This window comes from Spermophilus citellus, assembly GCF_964194105.1.
Source record: "Spermophilus citellus genome assembly, chromosome: 18".
Classification (NCBI taxonomy): Eukaryota; Metazoa; Chordata; class Mammalia; order Rodentia; family Sciuridae; genus Spermophilus; species Spermophilus citellus.
In genome coordinates, this window is record NC_138200.1 from 51,323,948 (window position 1) to 51,342,646 (window position 18,699).

At 42.8% G+C, this 18,699-nt stretch overlaps 1 protein-coding gene across 1 annotated transcript in view; it reads right to left on the bottom strand.

Annotated features, from left to right (window-relative positions):
• CMTM4 (CKLF like MARVEL transmembrane domain containing 4) overlaps positions 1-18,699 on the bottom strand; it is a 68,208-nt gene extending 49,509 nt beyond the window's left edge. The window contains exon 1 of the mRNA XM_081274385.1: positions 18,335-18,699. Coding sequence (XP_081130511.1) covers positions 18,335-18,520 — 186 coding nt within the window. The 5' untranslated portion in view covers positions 18,521-18,699. The remainder of the gene's footprint in view (positions 1-18,334) is intronic.

An 18,699-nucleotide genomic window follows, 5' to 3' on the forward strand; every position in this document is an offset into this window, starting at 1 on the left:
AGAGAGGCTAAAGCATACTGCTCAGAAATTTGCTGTAGGGCTGGAGATGTGGCTCAAGCGGTAGCGCGCTCGCCTGGCATGCGTGCGGCCCGGGTTCCATCCTCAGCACCACATACAAACAAAGATGTTGTGTCCGCCGAATACTAAAAAATACATATTAAAAAAAAAAAGAAATTTGCTGTACACATGATTTGTGCTCTTTGGTACATATTCTGTATTTCCATAAAAGGTTCTTAAAAGCATCGGGTACAGAGGCACACATCTGTAACCCCAGCAACTTGGGAGGCTGAGGCAGCCTTAGTAACTTAGCAAGATCCTATCTCAAAATAAAAAGGGTTAGAACCTGGTGGTAAAGTGCCTCTGAGTCCAACTCCTAGTTAAACAAAAGTTCTTAAAAACAAAAATTTCTTAAAATTAACAATGTAAATTTATATTTGTAATTCCAAAAGTCAGTCTGTTTTATACCCAATGATGAACTATAGAACAGCATTTATAATATCCCATTTCTTTAGGTTTGCACACCCAGAAACAAGTCTAGAATGACACACCTAATTACTAATGAAGGTCATTCTCTCTAACTGATGAGAACACTGGCAATTTTTACTTGTTTCTTCATTTTTCCACTATAGTCTGATTTTCTTTTAAACAGACACAAATACTTTTATAATCAGAAAGTAATTTTTTTTCCATCCTGGAAAATGGCATTCAAGTTAAAAATGTGGTATTTATAACACAGACAAATGTGTATATGAATTTAACTGTGAGCTCCTTGACATAAAGGAGCTTTGTAAGCCTCGTCCAGCACCAGATTCCCCAAAGACACTTCGCCAGATGTGAGGCTGGAGCAGGAAAATGGAAATAGGGAAGGTTTCTCAAGAGAAGCAGTAACTTGGAGAGTCTGAATAAAGGGGAGTAAGGAATCAGACCAGTGGCAAGGGTGACTGGATGGAAGTAACAAAGAGGGAGAGTGGCTACTGGGAGAGAACAAAAGTATACAGGGGGACATGGACATGTGGAAGAGGTGTCAGGGAAAGAGCAGAGCTGAAACAAAGGCCTGTCATGGGGACAGAAAGAGTGGTTTCATGGAAGACCAGTGTCTGACCCCTCCTGGAGCTGCCCATCCCATCCCTATCCTTTCTCCTCCTGCCCCAAGGGAAGTGGCCCCAGGCTGTTCCTCACATAGGGTGTCAAGCTCAAGACCCTGGGGTATTATACACAAGGGGGATGGGTACCTCGCAGCAGGGCACCAACCCCCCTAACTTGGCCTAGCTGGGAAAACTCCACCCAGTCATACACTCTCAGGGATTTAATCACCAACAGCAAACTGGCTTCAGAGAGAGGAGGTGATCAGGAAAGAACATTTTAAATACAGTCTATCAGAACAGATCATACGTATAATCTATTACATGTAGAAAACGTAATGCCTGCAACTTTACTTTAACATTTAAGACTCCTCTGACCCTTAAGAGTTGCTGGGGGCAGTGGCACACATCTGTAATCCCAGTTGCACAGGAGGCTGAGGCAGGAGGATAAAAAGTTTGAGGCTAGCCTCAGCAACTTAGCAAGATCCTAAGCAACTCAATGAGAACATGCCTCGAAATAAATTAAATCAATTGGGATGTAGCTCAGTGGTAAAGCACCCCTGGGTTCAATCAACACCCCCCACCCCTGCCAAAAAAGTTGTTTTGGGAGGTTATGAGAGTATAAAACAGAAAATGCCTAAGTGGTACACACCATAGATGCTGAATGTTGTACTGCACTGTGTGCAGCCAGTTAACAGTGCAATGTGGCTTGTTCTACTAGGCCTCTTAATAAGGCATTCATTCCTTAAAGCCAGGGATTGTGTTTTCCACTGCAAACGAGTCAGGCAGCAATATTTTTCACATACTTCCCCTTGCAGTCTACTTACTCAAACACAGTATTTTCTCCTCTTGGCAGGGATCCACAGGTCCCGAGAATACTCCTTCCCTTTTAGTTCGCACCTTCCACTTGCTCCTTGACAGACTCCCTAATGGGACTCTTTCAGGCCAATGATGGCCAGTCCTCAGCTGTCTAGACAAGACAGTGCCATATCCTGCCCTCCATATTGGGGCCATAGGCCCTGTATCACACCAGCCGATTTTTGTCCCCAAGTTCTCAGACCAAGGCAGTCAGTGTTCATGAGTCCCTGGCAAGCATAGACAAGCCTGACAGATGGGTAACCCTCCATAAGTTGGCAGCTCTTGGTTGGCCTCAGGCTAAAGCAAGGCCAGAGTGGCACCGGGCAGAGCCAACATCACTTTCAGACAATATCGGGTCACAGTCTATGAAGGGAGCTCATGGGTCCTTTGGGGCTCCGGGGCCACAGGATGCCTTGACCAGGCAAGCTAGAAAGAAAAATTGAGCACTACTGAGTAAAAGTAAAAGCCCCAAGATTAGTGAGCCCCCGTTGCTGCCTTACAGTTTCTCTTGAAGGCCTGGATTTCCTGCAGCAAATCCAAAGGAACCCCATGAACCTACACGTGGCAACTGAGAGCTGACCAGCACCCGCTGCAGTACTAGCAGCAGCCTGGCCATTCACAAAGGCCTCTTGCACATCTCAGCAGAAATCCCAGAGTGGAAAGCCCATGGTAGTTTGCACCCACCTCTACTCCTGTTATGGTTTAGTTGTGGTGTCCCCCCAAAGCTCATGTGAGACAATGCAAGGAGGTTGGGAGGAGAAATGATTGGGTTACAACCTTAATCCAATCAGTGAATTAATCCCTAGTGGGATAAACTGAGTGGTAACTGAAGGCAGATGGGGTATGGCTGGAGGAAGTAGTTAATTGGAGATATGGCTTTGGGGTATATATTTTATACCTGGAGAGTGGAGATATCTGTCTCTCTCTCTCTCTCTGCTTTCTGATTATTATGTGAGCTGTTTCCCCTCTACTGCACTCTTCCACCATGATATTCTGCCTCATCTCAAGCCTCAAGGAAAGCCAGCCTTCTATGAATTAAGACACCTGAAACTGTGAACCCCTAAATTAATCTTTTCTCCTTTATAGTTGTTCTGATTGGGTCCTTTAGTCACAGTGGTGAAAAAGCTGATTTAAAAAACTACCCAATGGTAGTTTTGATAACTTAAGTTTTGACATTTGATAACTTAGGTTTTGAGAGAAACTCGGAGTTTTTAATTATATCCAACAAATGAAAACTCTAGCTAAAATAAATTGGCAAGTCATCTGTTTATCTGTATTCATTCAGTCAGTCATTGGTTTTGAATGCATCATCATCTGCACACATGGAAGAAAATGCTGGAAGGTGCTGCATATGCTTATTAATTCAAAATAAATCTGTTTTAAATACTGTATCTAAAGCATACCTGAAGTACACTTTTGCTTGGTTTATAATCACCCTCCTATTTAACTTATCATCACAGTTAAGCCATGTCTATAAAATACATGTCCCAATTAAATAATCAAGACATAAGCTACTGGGAGAGCATTTGCCTAGTATTCCAAAGACCCTGGGTTTGATCATCTAGCACTATCAAAAGATAAAAATTAAAAATTAAAAAAATAACATAAGCCATTCCATATAGTACTTTTGTGCCAATTCAGAAGAGATCCTGGTCTGGATGGGAGCTTAGCTTGACCAGAGGATAGCAAATTTAAAATGGCAACCCCCTCTGAGCTGACAAATTGAGAATAGACAACCTTTCCTCCCAGCGGATACTCCAGACCTGGGACATATAACTGGACAAACAGAGCATTCAAGTTGGATCTCAGCCTCCCTCATCCTCTCAACTAGACTAATTGTGCAGTACACAACCTGTCCAACTGTGCAAAGTGGCCTTAGACTATAGTGACTTACAGAAGGATGTTGGGGAACTTTCTTTGTTCTTCTTCTTTTTTAAAATATTTTTTAGTTGTAGATGGAAACCATACCTTTATTTTATTTATTTTTATGTGGTGCTGAGGATTGAACCCAGTGCCTCACATGTGCTAGGCGAGCGCTCTACCATTGAGCCACAACCCCAGCCCCTCTTTGTTCTTCTTTGAAAAGAAGATCATTTAATCAATCTGACTAAATTCTGTACTTGGAAGGTCTAAATGATCTGTGTGTTAAGTATTAAGAAGTTTATTGTTGCAGGGCACAATGCCACAGTCCTATAATCCCAGCTGTTCAGAAGACTGAGGCAGAAGGATAGCAAGTTCCAGGGCAGCCTCAACAACTCAGCAAGGACTTAAGCAACCAAGACCCTGTCCCAGGGTCATACACATAAACATAAAAAGAGCTGGGCACATAGCTCAGCGGTAATTACCCTGGGTTCAATCCCCAGTATTAAAAAAAAAAAAAAGAAAGAAAAGTAGTGGTTTACAATTGTATACAGCTACATTTTTTTTTCCAAATTTAACTTTGTTTTCATTTATACCAATCTGGTCCTGAGACACAATAATAGATTTTATAATTGCTTGAAAAAAAAAATGCAAGCAGCCTTCAGAACTCCATGGAGCTAGACACAATGTTCTACAAACCACTGGCCCTGCAGGGCTCCCCTTGGGCTTCATTCAGCCTGGCAACTTCATTCATCTAACTAGCTTGACAACTCCTGGGCCTCTAAAGCTGAAGCTTTTCCAAAGCATCCAACAAAGATGATGGAAGTGAAGTGCAGGCATACACAGCATCTGCCAGGCAACCTTACCAAAGCCTTGGAGCCAAATACCAGGAACACACTCACCATCCCTGCCACTTCAGTACCACATACACCATCATGCAATGCAGAATGACTTACCTGTGACAGTGGGGACCTTTTTGCCCAGTTTCAGCTCCAAAACCACACTCTACAAAGAATATAGACAAATATGCTGACAAATTATCCTGATCTCACTTCACTAGCATAAAAATTAAGGAACTAAAAAGCAAAAGTACATCTATCAACAAGAAGGGTCTCTTAGGGGCTCGGATGTGGCTTAAGTGGTAGCGCGCTTGCTTGGCATGTGTGAGGCTCTGGGTTTGATCCTCAGCACCACATAAAAATAAAATAAAGATATTGTGTCCACCTATAACTAAAAAATAAATATATATAAAAAAAGAAGGGTCTCTTAAATCCAAGTCTGGGGCTCCTCCCCAGCTGCCTGGTCCAGTATATTCACTCAGGCAATTTGCCTAGACTGGAGTCCTTTAAACAGAAGAGCAAAGATGAAGACTTGATTTGTCATATATAGTGTTTCTTTCCTAAGCTACTATCCTAAAAATGCCTAAGGCTCTTCACAATTCATTAATCTCCCCCATAATCACATAATGAATAAGAAAGATTATCAAGGGGTTAGGGGATGTAACTTAGTGGTAGAGTGCTTGCCAAGCATGTGTGAGACCACCAAAAAAAAAAAAGAAAGAAAAGACAGAAATATGATGAAAATTCATAAACTGTCCCTGTTATAGTTTGGATCTGAATGTTCCCAGTGGTTCCCAGATGGTGGTGCTATTGGGAGGTAGCTGAAACTAAGAGGTGCGGCTTAGGTGAAGGAAGTAGGTCACTGGGGGTATGCCTTTGAAAGGAATACCAGACTGACCCCTTCTTCCCTCCTTTTCCCTTCTCTCTCTCTCTCTCTCTCTCTCTCTCTCTCTCCCTCTCCCTCTCCCTCTCCCTCTCCCTCTCTCCCTCTCTGCTGCTGCCATGAGGTGAGCAGCTTTGCTCCACCATGTACTCACTGCCATATGTTCTGCCTTGCCAGAGGCCCAAAGATAAGGTTGAGTAACCATGAACTGAAACTATGAACCAAAATAAATCTTTTTTCCTTTTAATTTTTCTCAGATATGTTGTCACAGTAACAGAAATCTAATTACTACAGTCCCATATCTGGCTTCACAATAAGGAAAGGATCAAACCTGTACCCCAGGCCAAAGGAAAGAACACCAGCCCAAGATTCAGGTTCCAGGACCACCAACAAACTGGATTGCCACTGGCAAGTTACAACTTCTCTAATGGTCGTGCTGAGGGCCATTGCCAAGTAGGAATGACGCATCAAAATTTCCTTGCTAGTGTACCCCATGTTAAATGGATTTCGCTGTTGACATTGCATGTAAGGTGACCTTGCTCAAGGACCAAGGCGGATCTGGGTTTAGAGCTGATCAGGTTTGAGGAAGTATCCCGGTCCTTGGGTTTAGGGCGTTCCCGGTTTAAGACAATAGGGGTTTTAGGGAAGTTGGAGGTTGAAGATTATTGCTGCTGGGATTAGGGTGTTCCTGCTGCTTGTTCCCGATGAGTTCTATGAGTTCTCATGAGATTCAAAAGTATTGGAAAAGAAAGCCTCGTGGAGTAGGTGAACTGGACGGCAGCAGAACTTGGATTTCAGGAGAACGTGTTTGTAGAGGCCGGTGTGAGTTCGGGAATAAAGGATTGCTGTTTGAATCTACAAGGTGTGTGGTGGCTCATGATCTTGTGCCCAGCCAAGACTACGGCATGGTCGGATTTCTCACCAGTAGGACAAAGGAGAAACACTTGTGGATGGTCTCAAAATACTGAGTTTCTGACTATACTGAGAAACATTGAACTTCCATTATAGATTGCCATCATGCTGTCACCTTCAACATGAATTAGCTCTTTTTCTTTTCTTCCTGGACTTGGGACTTGTACCAATTATCAATCCATCAGACCAAACTTGTATGAGCTGGCAAATACTTGCCAAACATCCAAGAATTCACCACTATGGACCCTGAACAGAAGAAAATAAGGTGCTCGGGGTTGGAGTCATGCCTCAGTGGTAGAGCACTGCCTAGCACATGTGAGGCACTAGGTTCAATCCTCAGAACCACATAAAAATAAATATAAAATAAAACAAAGGCATTATGTCCATCCACAACTGAAAAGAAAATAGGGTCCTGCTATGTAAATAAGTATAAACTCATCACAATAAAACAGAGATCCATCATCCAAGTGTGTTCAGAAAGCCAGTGTCTTGACAGAAGGACATACGTGATGTAAGCTAGTGCTCTATCACAGTACATCACAGGACATGAATCAAGGCAAAGAATAAACAGTGAGGAAGGGCCAGCAGGAAGAGGGAGGAACAAAGGCCTCTGCCTCACCCCAACCCAGTCAATTCTTGGGGTGTCTCCTGGCTGAGCAGGGGGTGGAGCAGTCCTGCAGCAGCAGTCTGCTACTGCAGAGGAAGAAGAAGTTTCCAGCCAGGCTAAGGGGGCAAATATATTTGGATAGAACCTAAAAAGAAGACTGACTGGACCAGAACCTGGCCAGATAAGGCAGGAGGCACTGGCAATCAGTAATGGCTAATATTCACCAAGTTCTAGTCTGGGTTAGATAACTTCCATTAAATCTCACGCCAACACTCTGCTGGCAGGTAACCCTCCTACCTGTACTCCTGACCCTCTGGGCCTCACTTGAGGCTCTTAAAAGCCAGTCTGAGGCCTAAAGGGCATGGTTCTATGTGCAAATGGTCAAGATCTACTTTTCTTAAGAAAAATAACCAGAGGGGCTCGGGTTGTGGCTCAGTGGCAGAGCACTTGCCTAGCATGTGTGAGGCACTGGGTTCAATCCTCAGTACCACATAAAAATAAATAAAATAAAGGCATGATGACTATCTACAACTACAAAAAAAGAAAAAAGAAAGAAAGAAAAGTAACCATAGAAAAACAAAAACAAAAAACAGTAGAGAAATCTAGAGTGAGGACCAGAAGGCCAAACAGGATGCTAATCCAGCAACCCAGATACTTAAGGATCACCCTCAAGCTACAAGAGCAGAGGAAAGGGAGAAAAGGAGATAAATGAAATTTGAAGAATCTGACATGTATGGCTTTGATATAAATATCTGCCCAAACCCTTTCCTGTGAAGTCACCATCTCAAGATAAACTGAACAATTCTGAAATGGACCAAAAAGGTTACTGAGTAACTTCAATGGAAAACTAGACCTTGTTACTAACTTTCCAAGTTCTAATCCTATGGAACTTGGACTCTTCGTATCTTTGAGTTATTTTACAACTGTTAAGCTGTATATAACTAACAGCAGTGCAAATGGTTCCTGTCCATAGACAGGCAAATGAATTCTGTCTGAGAAACAGAATTGATCCCACTAAAGTAAAGCTGCATCCACATGAAATCCATTTCATGGAATGTATACATACCTACTCTAAAAATTTTTCTTTGAAGGGTTTATAATTATACACACACACACACACACACACACACACACACACACACACACACATCTTTTACTTATTTATTTTTATGTGGTGCTGAAGATTGAACCCAGTGCCTCATGCATGTGAGGCAAGCACTCCACCATTGAGGTACAACCCCAGCCCAGTTTGTAACATCTTACTGGCTCCCTCATTAATAAAATCATTTATATTTGCATGAGTCGTGACATTATCCTTTAAAAATTATCCTCTAAAACTCAGAAACCCAGGGCTGAGGATATAGAGTGCTTGCCTAGCATATATGAAGCTCTGGGTTCAACCCCCAGCACAAGCAAAAATAAATGCACAAAAAATGAAAATGAAATAAACAAACCCAAACTCTGTATTAGCTGCTCTAAGAAGGGTTCAAACCCCAGTATTACGGGGAAAAAAAAAAAGGAAAAGGCCCCAAAGGTTGATAATTCTTCCAACCCCAATACCCTGGTGGCAAACTGGAGGTCCATCTCATGTCTCTCTCCCCCACCAGCAATCAGGGGCTGCAGCTTACTCCTGAGTTTTGGCTAAGCACCTAACCTGATCCTGGCACTCAAATTTATATGAAGAAGTATCCACCAAACTGGGTGTGGTTACATATGACTAGAATCCCAGATACCCAGAGGCTCCAGAGTCTGAGACTAAATCAGGCAACTTAGACCCTATCTCAAAAACAAAACAAAACAAACAAACAAACAAAAAATCAGCAACTACCACTAGAAGAGTTGCTATCCCTGGGTTTTTCTTCTCTTTTCTTTTTCCTCCCCTGACCCCCACAGCCCTGGCACAAAAATCTTTGAGCCTCAAACTGTTTTTCATAGCTGTGCTGGAATAAATGGGAAACCACAAAAATGAAGGCTTCTACTGCTCTCGTCATCAAATCGCAGTAGCAATAAAGAAATTATCCAGAACTCTCCACGATTTAACTTTGAGCATTTTAAGTGTTTGTTAACTCATTTAAGTCCCAAATTTAATCAGCCATATGAAATTTTCAGAAACAAAATTCAAGATTTTTTTTTCCAGGGCGAACCCAGGGCATTATGCACACTAGGCATGTGCTCTAACACTGAGCTATACCCCAGCCCCCAAGTCAAAATTCTGGACTACAGTACTTCTTAGGACCCTCTCCAGCCCTCATTGGGATCACTCCATGGTCTTTACTTTAAATCAGAGAGCTTTGTAAAAACAGCCACTATGACCCTTGGCCCCAACCCCAGCTGGAGTTTTTTACATTTACACTGTCTACTACTCTAAGGGGTCTCAAAATATACTGGCTTGGCAGAGAGGATCAACTCTTTCTTTCTCTGAACATGTTAATCAGAAAGCGGACAGCTTCAATAATGATAGAATCCCTGGTTTTCATTTTACACTTTTCTAAGCAAAACGCTTGGCAAAGCTTCCTATGGTTTCCCCCCACTTTTACAAAAATCTGTCTCCTAAGCAAAAGCTTCTGTTTCCCAGTGGCAGTAGACACTCTTTAAAAAAAAAAAAAAAAGTTAAAAACAGAAAAAGTCATTACGATAGCATTTTATTTCCATATTTTCTCCCCAATATTTTCCACTTAAAACAGAGTCCTTTAGTTTATAAATATATATTGTTTTTCCATGAATTCCATGTTTTCAAATAACTTGGCCACACAAAATTGTGTTAATTATCTATTATTTTTTCTTTCTTTTATCAAAACAAACACATATTCAAGTGTTTATTCAGCATCTTATTAGTACCGGGCACTATTTTAGACACTGGGCACACAGCAGAAAACTCAACAGGAAGACTCTGCTCTCATGGAACTTACCAATGAAGAGTAATAAAGCAGCGCAGGAGGACAAAGAGTGGGAGAAGCGTCCTGCCATAAACACAGTCAATAGGGAAGGGCTCTCTTTAAGCAGGTACCTGAAGAACAGAGCCAAGTGGGCATCTTCAGGAACAGGGTGAAGGATGGAAAAATAAATCCCAAGTGCCAAGACTGAGGTAGAAGTATATTCATCAAAACATTAACCAATACTAAGAGTTGGGGATGTAGCTCGTGGTAAAGCACTTGCCATGCCACGTGTGGGGCCCTGAGTTCCATCCCCAGCACCATAAGAAAAAAAAAAAAAGTTAAACAAAGCATCTGATCCATATGAATAATCAGTACAATAAAATTCTAGTTAAAGAAATTTGCCTTATTTTGCTTAGTATAGTTTATATTAGTGTTTCTGAAATATAATTAGTACTCAGTCCTTCATTCTATCTCAGTCCCCCATAATTTCCTTAATAAATTCTAAGGATGACCCCAGAGAACCCCATTCTGAAAACCAATGACCAAACCCTCTCATTGTATGCAAAACAAATCCACACTCAAGGCACACTGGGATGAAGGCTGAACCCCTTTTGAAGGGAGAATTTTTCACACAAAAATCCTCCCCATCAGTAAAGTTTTTAAAACAGGGCAGTTTCAAACGCTAAAAAAGCACAATCTTTTCTCCAAGGAGGTGCTACTTTCTGAATTCTGTACCCTTCCACTCATTTGTCCCCTCTTCAACCAGATGTAGCCTCACTCTTGAGCCCGGAACCACTCTATACTGAGTTTAAATTGGCTCTTTGCTGCCACCCGGGATGCTGAAGTCACCCCCTTGGGCAGGGCTGCCTTGCTCTCTACTGTTCTTCCTCCTTCTGAAGTCTATCCTTCTTCCTTCTGAAGTCTCATATTGCTAAGGAATCCAAATCCCATCTCATCCTGCCCTGCTTTTTACTTCTCTTGTATATATAGCCTGTCTCCAAGGAATAATCTTATTTTTCCAAATAAAAATATCAGGACACATTGTAAATACATAGGTATGTGTTACATGAATTGCTATAATACAGTGTCTGAATTTCATAAATTAAAGTAAAATAATTTTTTAAAACTTAAGACTACTCTTATTCATAGTCTGATGAAGAAACATAGGAAACTGGGACTGTTTAGAAAAATATATTATCTGTGATCACTGTCACAGGCCTTCTGTCTCTATTCCATAAAAAATAACTTTATTTTTCCAATGAAATCTACCTCATCCTACAAAAGGATTTAAAGCTACTTAATAAGGACACAAGAGGCAGTGGTAGCAGCTGTTTGTTAAAGGCTAAAATGCTGCTATGTGCAAGTTACTTTAACACCATTGGGAGGATCACTGAGGGGTTAAAAAAAATCAGCTGTGATTGTCATAAACACTCAGCCCTAATGGGGTAAACCAAGCGAATGGTGCAGCTCAGGTATATCCTGTACCACTTCTAGGCTGGAAATAGGTCTCTCTCAGGCACTCAAGTAAGCATTTCTTTTAGTCAACAACAGAATACCTGAGACTGAGGTAATTGATAAAGAAAAGAGGCTTCTTTTGGCTTACAGTTCTGGAGGCTGAGAAGTCTAAGAGTGTTATGGTTCAGATGTGGGGTATCCCCAAAAGCTCATGTGTGAGACAATATAAGAAGATTCAGAGTATATTTGGCTTGTGAGTCTTAATCAGTGAATTAATTCCCTGATAGGGATTAACTGGGTGGTAACTGAAGTGGAGGGGTTTGGCTGGAGGAGATGGGCATTGAGGGCATGGCTTTGGGGTATATACTTGATTCTGGCAAACAGAGGACTCTCTCGGCTTCCTGATCATGATATGAGCTGTTTCCCTCTGCCACACTCTTCCACCATCATGTCCTGCCTCACCTCGAGCTCCAAGGAATGGAGCCTACTGTTTATGGACTGAGACCTCTGAAACTGTGAGCCCCTAAGAAAACTTTTCCTCCTCTAAAGTTGTTCTGATTGGGTCCTTTTAGTCACAGCAGCAAAAAAGCTGACTAAAACAAAAGCCTGGCTCCAACAGCAGCTTAGCTTCTGGTGAGGGCCTTGTGTTGCTTCAACTTATGGTGGAAAGCAGAAGGACTAAGGAGCATGTACAGGGGAGAGAGAGAACATGAGCAATAGACTTGCTTCATAACAACCCATTCTCATAGTAATGAATCCAGTCCTGCAAGGGCGAGAACTCACAGGAGAAAGGCATTAATCCATCCACGAGGGCTATATACCCATGGCCTAGACAATTCCCATTGCGTCCCACCTCCCGACACTGCTGCACTGAGAAATTAAGGTTCCAACTTAACCTCTGAGGGACACACTCAAACCCTGGCTTCATTCATTCTGGCAGGAGAGAAACATCCAAGATTCAGGAGGCACACTCAAGTCCTGTCCTTGCCTCTTGGCAACCTCTGCTGTTCATGACCTGGGAGAGATGCTCACTAATTTCTAATCAAGAAAAGTTCCTTAAGGGCTGGAGTTGTGGCTCAGTGACAGAGTGCTCACCCAGTTCATATGAGGCTCTGGGTTCCATCCTCAGCACCACATAAAAATAAATAAAGGGGGCTGGGGATATATCTCAGTTGGTAGAGTGCTTGCCTCACATGCCAAGGCCCTGAGTTCCATTCCCAGCACTATAAAAATAGATAAATAAATAAAGGTATTGTGTCCATACAAATAAAGAAAGAAAAAGAAGGGCTGAGGCTGTAGCTCCGTGGTAGAATGCTTGCCTACTGTGTGTGAGGCACTGGGTTTGATCCTTAGCACCACATAAAAAACTAAACAAATAAAGGCATGCTGCCCGACTACAACTATTAAACAAAAATTAAAAGAAAAAGCTCCTCCAGAGCTGTCAGGAAAAAAATAATTTGTTCCTGTAATGGTTAATCTGAATTGTCAACTTGATTGGATTAAGAGATGCCTGAGATTAAGAGGCTTCCAGGTGAGTCCCTGAGTTTGTGTCTAAGAATGATTGGGATGTGGGATAGCAAACTGAAGTGGAGACCCTCCCTAAGTGTGTGGGCAGCACAACAGGTTGGAGGCTTGGATGGAATAAAAGTTGGAAGAACAAGGAAGTAATAACAGATACAAGCTTTTCTTCTTTGTGTACAGGTTTTTGACTGCTTCAGGGATTGCCTGAGGACATGAGACTCCAGCTCCTTCACTCTCCCAAAGTGGTCTCTGCCAGTGACTCTCCAGCAAGTATCCAGAAGCCTTTGGTCCCAGACTAGGGTAGCATCATTGATCCCTCTTGTTCTGAGGTTTTGGTGTATTGGACTGCACAGCTACTGGTTACTACAGCTCTCCAGCCTGCAGATGGCCATTGTGGTACTATACAGCTTCTGGTTGTATAAGCCAATCTAATAAATCCCCTTTTATAATCATTCTTACATATACATATATGTATCTCCTGTTGGTTCTCTTCCTTCTAGAGAACTCTGACTAATACAGGCCCTGTGGCAGGGGGAACTATAAGGACTTAACGGAGTTCACCCTTTCCCAGTCATCTGTATATATGGATAACCATATGGGAGACCAGTCATACACTGAGCCCTTCAAGGTAGGTTGTGGGAGAAAATATCAACCAAACCTGGGTTTTATTTTGTTCAATTTTTTGGTAACAGAGATTGAACTCAGGGGCACTTAACCACCGAGCCACATCCGTAGCCCTTTTTTGTATTTTATTTAGAGACAGCGTTGCTTAGCGCCTTGCATTGCTGACGCTGGGTTTGAACTCACGATCCTCCTGCCTCAGCATCCAGAGCCTGGGTTTTGTTTTTTGCAATCTCAGGGATTAAACCTAGAGCTATGAGTATACTAGACAAATGCTCTACTACTGAACTATACATCTCCCAATCCCTTAGCAGTATTTTTTTTTTTAATGTTCAAGAATGTGATGGGGATTGCCCTTTGATGTAGTAAAAGCACTCCTTGAAAATTAATAATGACAAAAAAGTAAGTAACAGTTCAAAAGGGGAATTCAGGCTCTGTTCATGAGAACATTTACTATACAGTCTAATAGCAAAAAGTTTGAAAATCATGGTCACAGGACTTTGCCACAGAGCCTTTGGAAACAAAAAATTCCAAAGTCCTGATCATTTGAGCCTGTCATACTGAGATGATTTCTTTCTTTAATGTTATAATGTCTTAATAAACAAAATCCATTAGCAGCAACAAATTTATTAATTACCTGATACTGTACATTTGAGAGAATTTGGGACTGATGAGCTCTACACCTTGGCTATGGCCAGGACACAAAATTGCATCTTTGTAAATGTGGCTATTTTTACTTCATGTAGTTCCCTTAATTTATGTTCACAATGGATTTTAGTAAATATGCAATCTGGAGTTTTTGTTGTTGTCCTTTGTTTTTTAATACTGTCCCACCCCAGAACATCCTCCAGAAAGCAATTTTCAGTCAGAATTGTATTGACTGTCTTGAGATGAAAAACTGACAAAATTCCCATCAAATAAAAGATATGCCATTACCCAACCTGAAATGCAAATACCTCAATTTGCCTTTGAGCTACCTAAGAAAGCATCTTATTTTAACCTCCTAATTCTTACACTTCCTAAAATTCCCAAATAAGTCAGAGGTGATATGGTTAAGATTTCAAAATCAATAGAGCTTAAAAACTGGGGAAGGTAGGGGGTAGTGGAGATTAAACCCAGGGGAGCTTTACCCCTGAACTATTTCCCGAGTTCTTTTTATTATTTTGAGACAGGACCTCACTAAATGGCTGAGACTGGCCTCAAATTTGTCAAATTTGGGATACTCCTGCCTCAGCTTCCCTAGTCACTGGAATTATAGGCATGTGCCACTATGCCTGGCTAACAAAGCTAAAATTTTAATTTAACATCTCCTATTACCTATCTTATGTTATACAAAGTCCTAAACAAAGCATTGGGCATGGAGGGACTCAATAAAGGGATATGAAGCAACCAGAGGTTTCTGAAGGGTCTTTCTGGAACGGACTTGTCTTTGAGAAGCCTATCCCCTAGTTCAGTCAGTGGAGAAGCGCAGCACCACAAGGGACCTACAAGCTTAGGAATAGCCCATGAAGAAAGTAAAAACCCTTCTAATCAAGTCTATCACTCCAGCACTGGAAAAACTGACCCACAGGATACTGGGCTGCCTAACGACCATAAAAATATCTTGATCTGGACAACTTCACTATTTAAAAAGTCTTGTCCTATCCAAGGCCTGTTCCTACATCATAGTCTATACTATAGTATGCCCATATCATCCCAAGAGCAAAACTCTACTTTCAACCACGTTGATTAAAAAATAATAAGCAAAAGGTCTACATACACTACACATATTTCATTAAATGGCATCTGGGAGCTAAAAACCAATATGCTCTCACAGAATTCACACTTGAGGAGGATGGGGATAATGTAAGTCAATTGTTCAAATCAACTTTTTCTACAAAATGTGAACATTTATTGTTTGATAGAAACACTGTTGACATTGTCCCCAATAAGAGATAAGTCTGGGTTTTGTTCTGAAAAGATATAATCTATGCAATTGCACTGATTAATTTTCATAATAATTCAGATTAGTGTTACTATTAAATGACATTCCACTTAAAAATTTAAATCATCAGCAAGTAAACTACATTTAATTAAAATATATAATTATGATGGAGGGGCAACACTTCAATTACATTTCCTTAGAGACAGAAAATATTAATCAGCAATAATGACAGTTAACATTTATTACACACCAATTAAGTATCTAATGAGATAGCTGCTGATTTTTATATGTTATCTCATTCTCTTAATCTTTCAAGAGAGGTACCGGCTCATTTTCCAAACAAACCTCGGGCTTATGGTTGACTTTTATTATGAGTGGTACTGTTAGAGCTGGTTGTAGCAGCTATGGGAGATTTTTTTTTTTTTTTTTTTACCATTAAGATGACACACACAGGTAAGTCTCACACATGTTTGACCACCTGGGGAATTTTATTAAAATGCAGATTATTATTCAGAAGGTCAAGGTAAATGAAGCCCCTGATTCCAAGAAACTCTCAATCTCAAGGATTGACCTTTGGGGCACTTTACCACTGAGCTACATCCCAGGCCTTTTTATTTTTGAGACAGGGTCTTGCTAAATTGCTGAGGCTGGCCCTGAACCTGTAATCCTTCTATCTCAGCCTCCCAAATCACTGGGATTACAGGCATAAACCAGCACACCCAGACAAAAACCCAGATTTTTATCAAGGCTGAGCATCCAAGTACACCAAGACCACCAAGACACACCCTTCAAGTAGGTAAGTCCCTCTCTCTCTCTCTCTTTCATATATATATATATATATATATATATATATATATATACACACACACACACACACACACATGCACACACATATATTTAGTTGTAGGTGGACACAATACCTTTATTTTATTTTTATGTGGTGCTGAGGATAGAATACATGCTAGGTGAGCACCCTTACCACTGAGCCACAACCCCAGCCTGCTGGCTATCTCTTGATGTTTAAATTCTAAAGAACAGACAAATTACAGAATTAGGAGAGATTTTAGGGGCCGAGCCCCAAAGTTCTTTCAGATTAAGGCCCCAAAAACCACAATAGTACTTTTCTGAAAGGTAAATAAATACCATTGACTTCCATTCCTGGCCATAGGTAAAATGTCCCACTAATGAGCTGATAATGCACACTCTGTACAAACTACTGAATTTCAATTATTTTACTAGATCTGTTGAGTGGCAAGTTAGTTTTCCAGTGGCAAGTTCTATTTACTTTCAAAGGCCCACAGAGTAAACAAAGCAAGGTACTTGACAAGGTATTGTATTCCAACCAGGTCCAAGTTCAGTCCTACTGGGCCCCTTTCTGATTATCTGAACTGTATTCAAACACTGGCTAGCTGCTGCTTTTAAAAGTGATTATATAGCTCCTCCCCACCTCCTACATTCTCTTTGCTAACAGCAATGATACCTAACTACAAAACCAATATACCTTTGAGAACATTCTGGTTTACTAGATTAAGTTCAGTTTAAAAGTCTAGACAGATAACCTACTCCATTTATCTTTCTTTAAAATTCTTCAAAAATACCCCCAGCAATCATCAGAACAAGCCTCTCATCCATGACAGAGATAAAACAGTCTGTGATTTACAAACACTGGGACCTTTATTTTATTTTATTTAAAGAGAGAGTGAGAGAGGAGAGAGAGAATTTTTTTTAATATTTATTTTTTAGTTCTCCACGGACACATCTTTATTTGTATATGGTGCTGAGGATCGAACCCAGGCCGCACGCATGCCAGGCGAGCGCGCTACCGCTTGAGCCACATCCCCAGCCCACACTGGGACCTTTATTTAAAGGGTGTTCACAAACGATATTATTCCCAAAGAATGTTTATGTATGCACCCAAGTAAGTAAGCACAGGAGGACCAATGCTTAAAGCAATGAAATACTCATACATTGCAGTTCCATACAAATGGCTTTTGAGGCTAGGGAGGTCTACCTGTGTAGAGGAGTATGTGGGACACACAGGTTTTTCAAGCTGCAGTATGCCTTGTCCACAATTGAGCTAAGCAACAGCCCAAAGAGCCCTAACAGGAACAGAACTGACCGACCCATCCCCTGAACACCATGAGGCTAAAAATCAGGACCCTGAGAAATGAGTTCTACTATGGACAAGTCCAACAGAAAGTTCCTTGTTTCTGTTACCTCCAAAACTGGCTGCCCTACTGGAGTGAATTAACTCTGGGTATCAACTGGTCAGTGCCAGACATCGGTATTGGGCAGAGGATTCCGGGATGCAGAGGACTCAAACCTCTGCAGTAGAAACTGGAGACAGCAGGCAGATCTAGGCTCTCCACTGCATTTGGGCTACATGCCTCCCATTCAACAAACATTTACTGAGCGTCCACCATACACTAGGCACCCTTCTAGGCGCCAGGGAAGAAAGCAAGCAGCAGTCCTCAGTCTCCAGAGGCCGAGGCAAAGACCGTACGGTGGCTGGACGGGGCCCCTAAAACCTGCCACAGGTTGCTAAGCCAGAAAACCGCAAGATCCCTGGCGCCAGGCTCCACACATCACCAAGTCCAGTAATGAAGGCGGGAGTGGACAGGTAGGCCCGGGGACAGGTATGCAGGTAGACGACACACCTGAGGCTACCAGTTTGGGGAGGGCAGGCTCTGGCCGTGGGCCAAAGAACGGGGTAAGGGAGGACGGCCTGGGAACCCTGCCCGAGAGAGAGGTACCAGAAGCAGGGGCTCTGGCCCCGGGACGCGGCGGAGGCCGGCGGGGCCTGCGCCCCCGCAGCGGGAGTGGGAGCGGGGCGCGCGGAGGGAAGGCGCGAGGCTAGGCCGCCGGCCCCGCACCTGGGGCCCCGCCCGGCACCTACCACTTGGGCGACCTTGAGGCGGCCGAGCGTGCCGCGCAGGTAGTCGGGGTCGCAGCGCAGGCCGGCCAGCCCGCGGCGCTGGCTCACCGGCTCGGTGGTGGGCTGGTACGGACTGCTGGCGCCCGAGATCATGGAGGTGCTCGAGGCCTCGCCCTCGAAGCCGTCCAGCTCCTCGCCGCTCCGCATGCTGCCGCCCGACCCGGGCCGCCTCGCGCGGCGGGCCCCTGGCGCCAGGAGCGGGCGGGCTCAGCGGGGACGCCGCATCGCCGCCGCCGCCGCCGCTGCCGCCCGACTGCCCGCCGCGGCCCGCCCCGCCGCCGCCTCTGCGCCCGCCGCCCGCTGCGGCCGCGGCTCGGTCCGCTCGG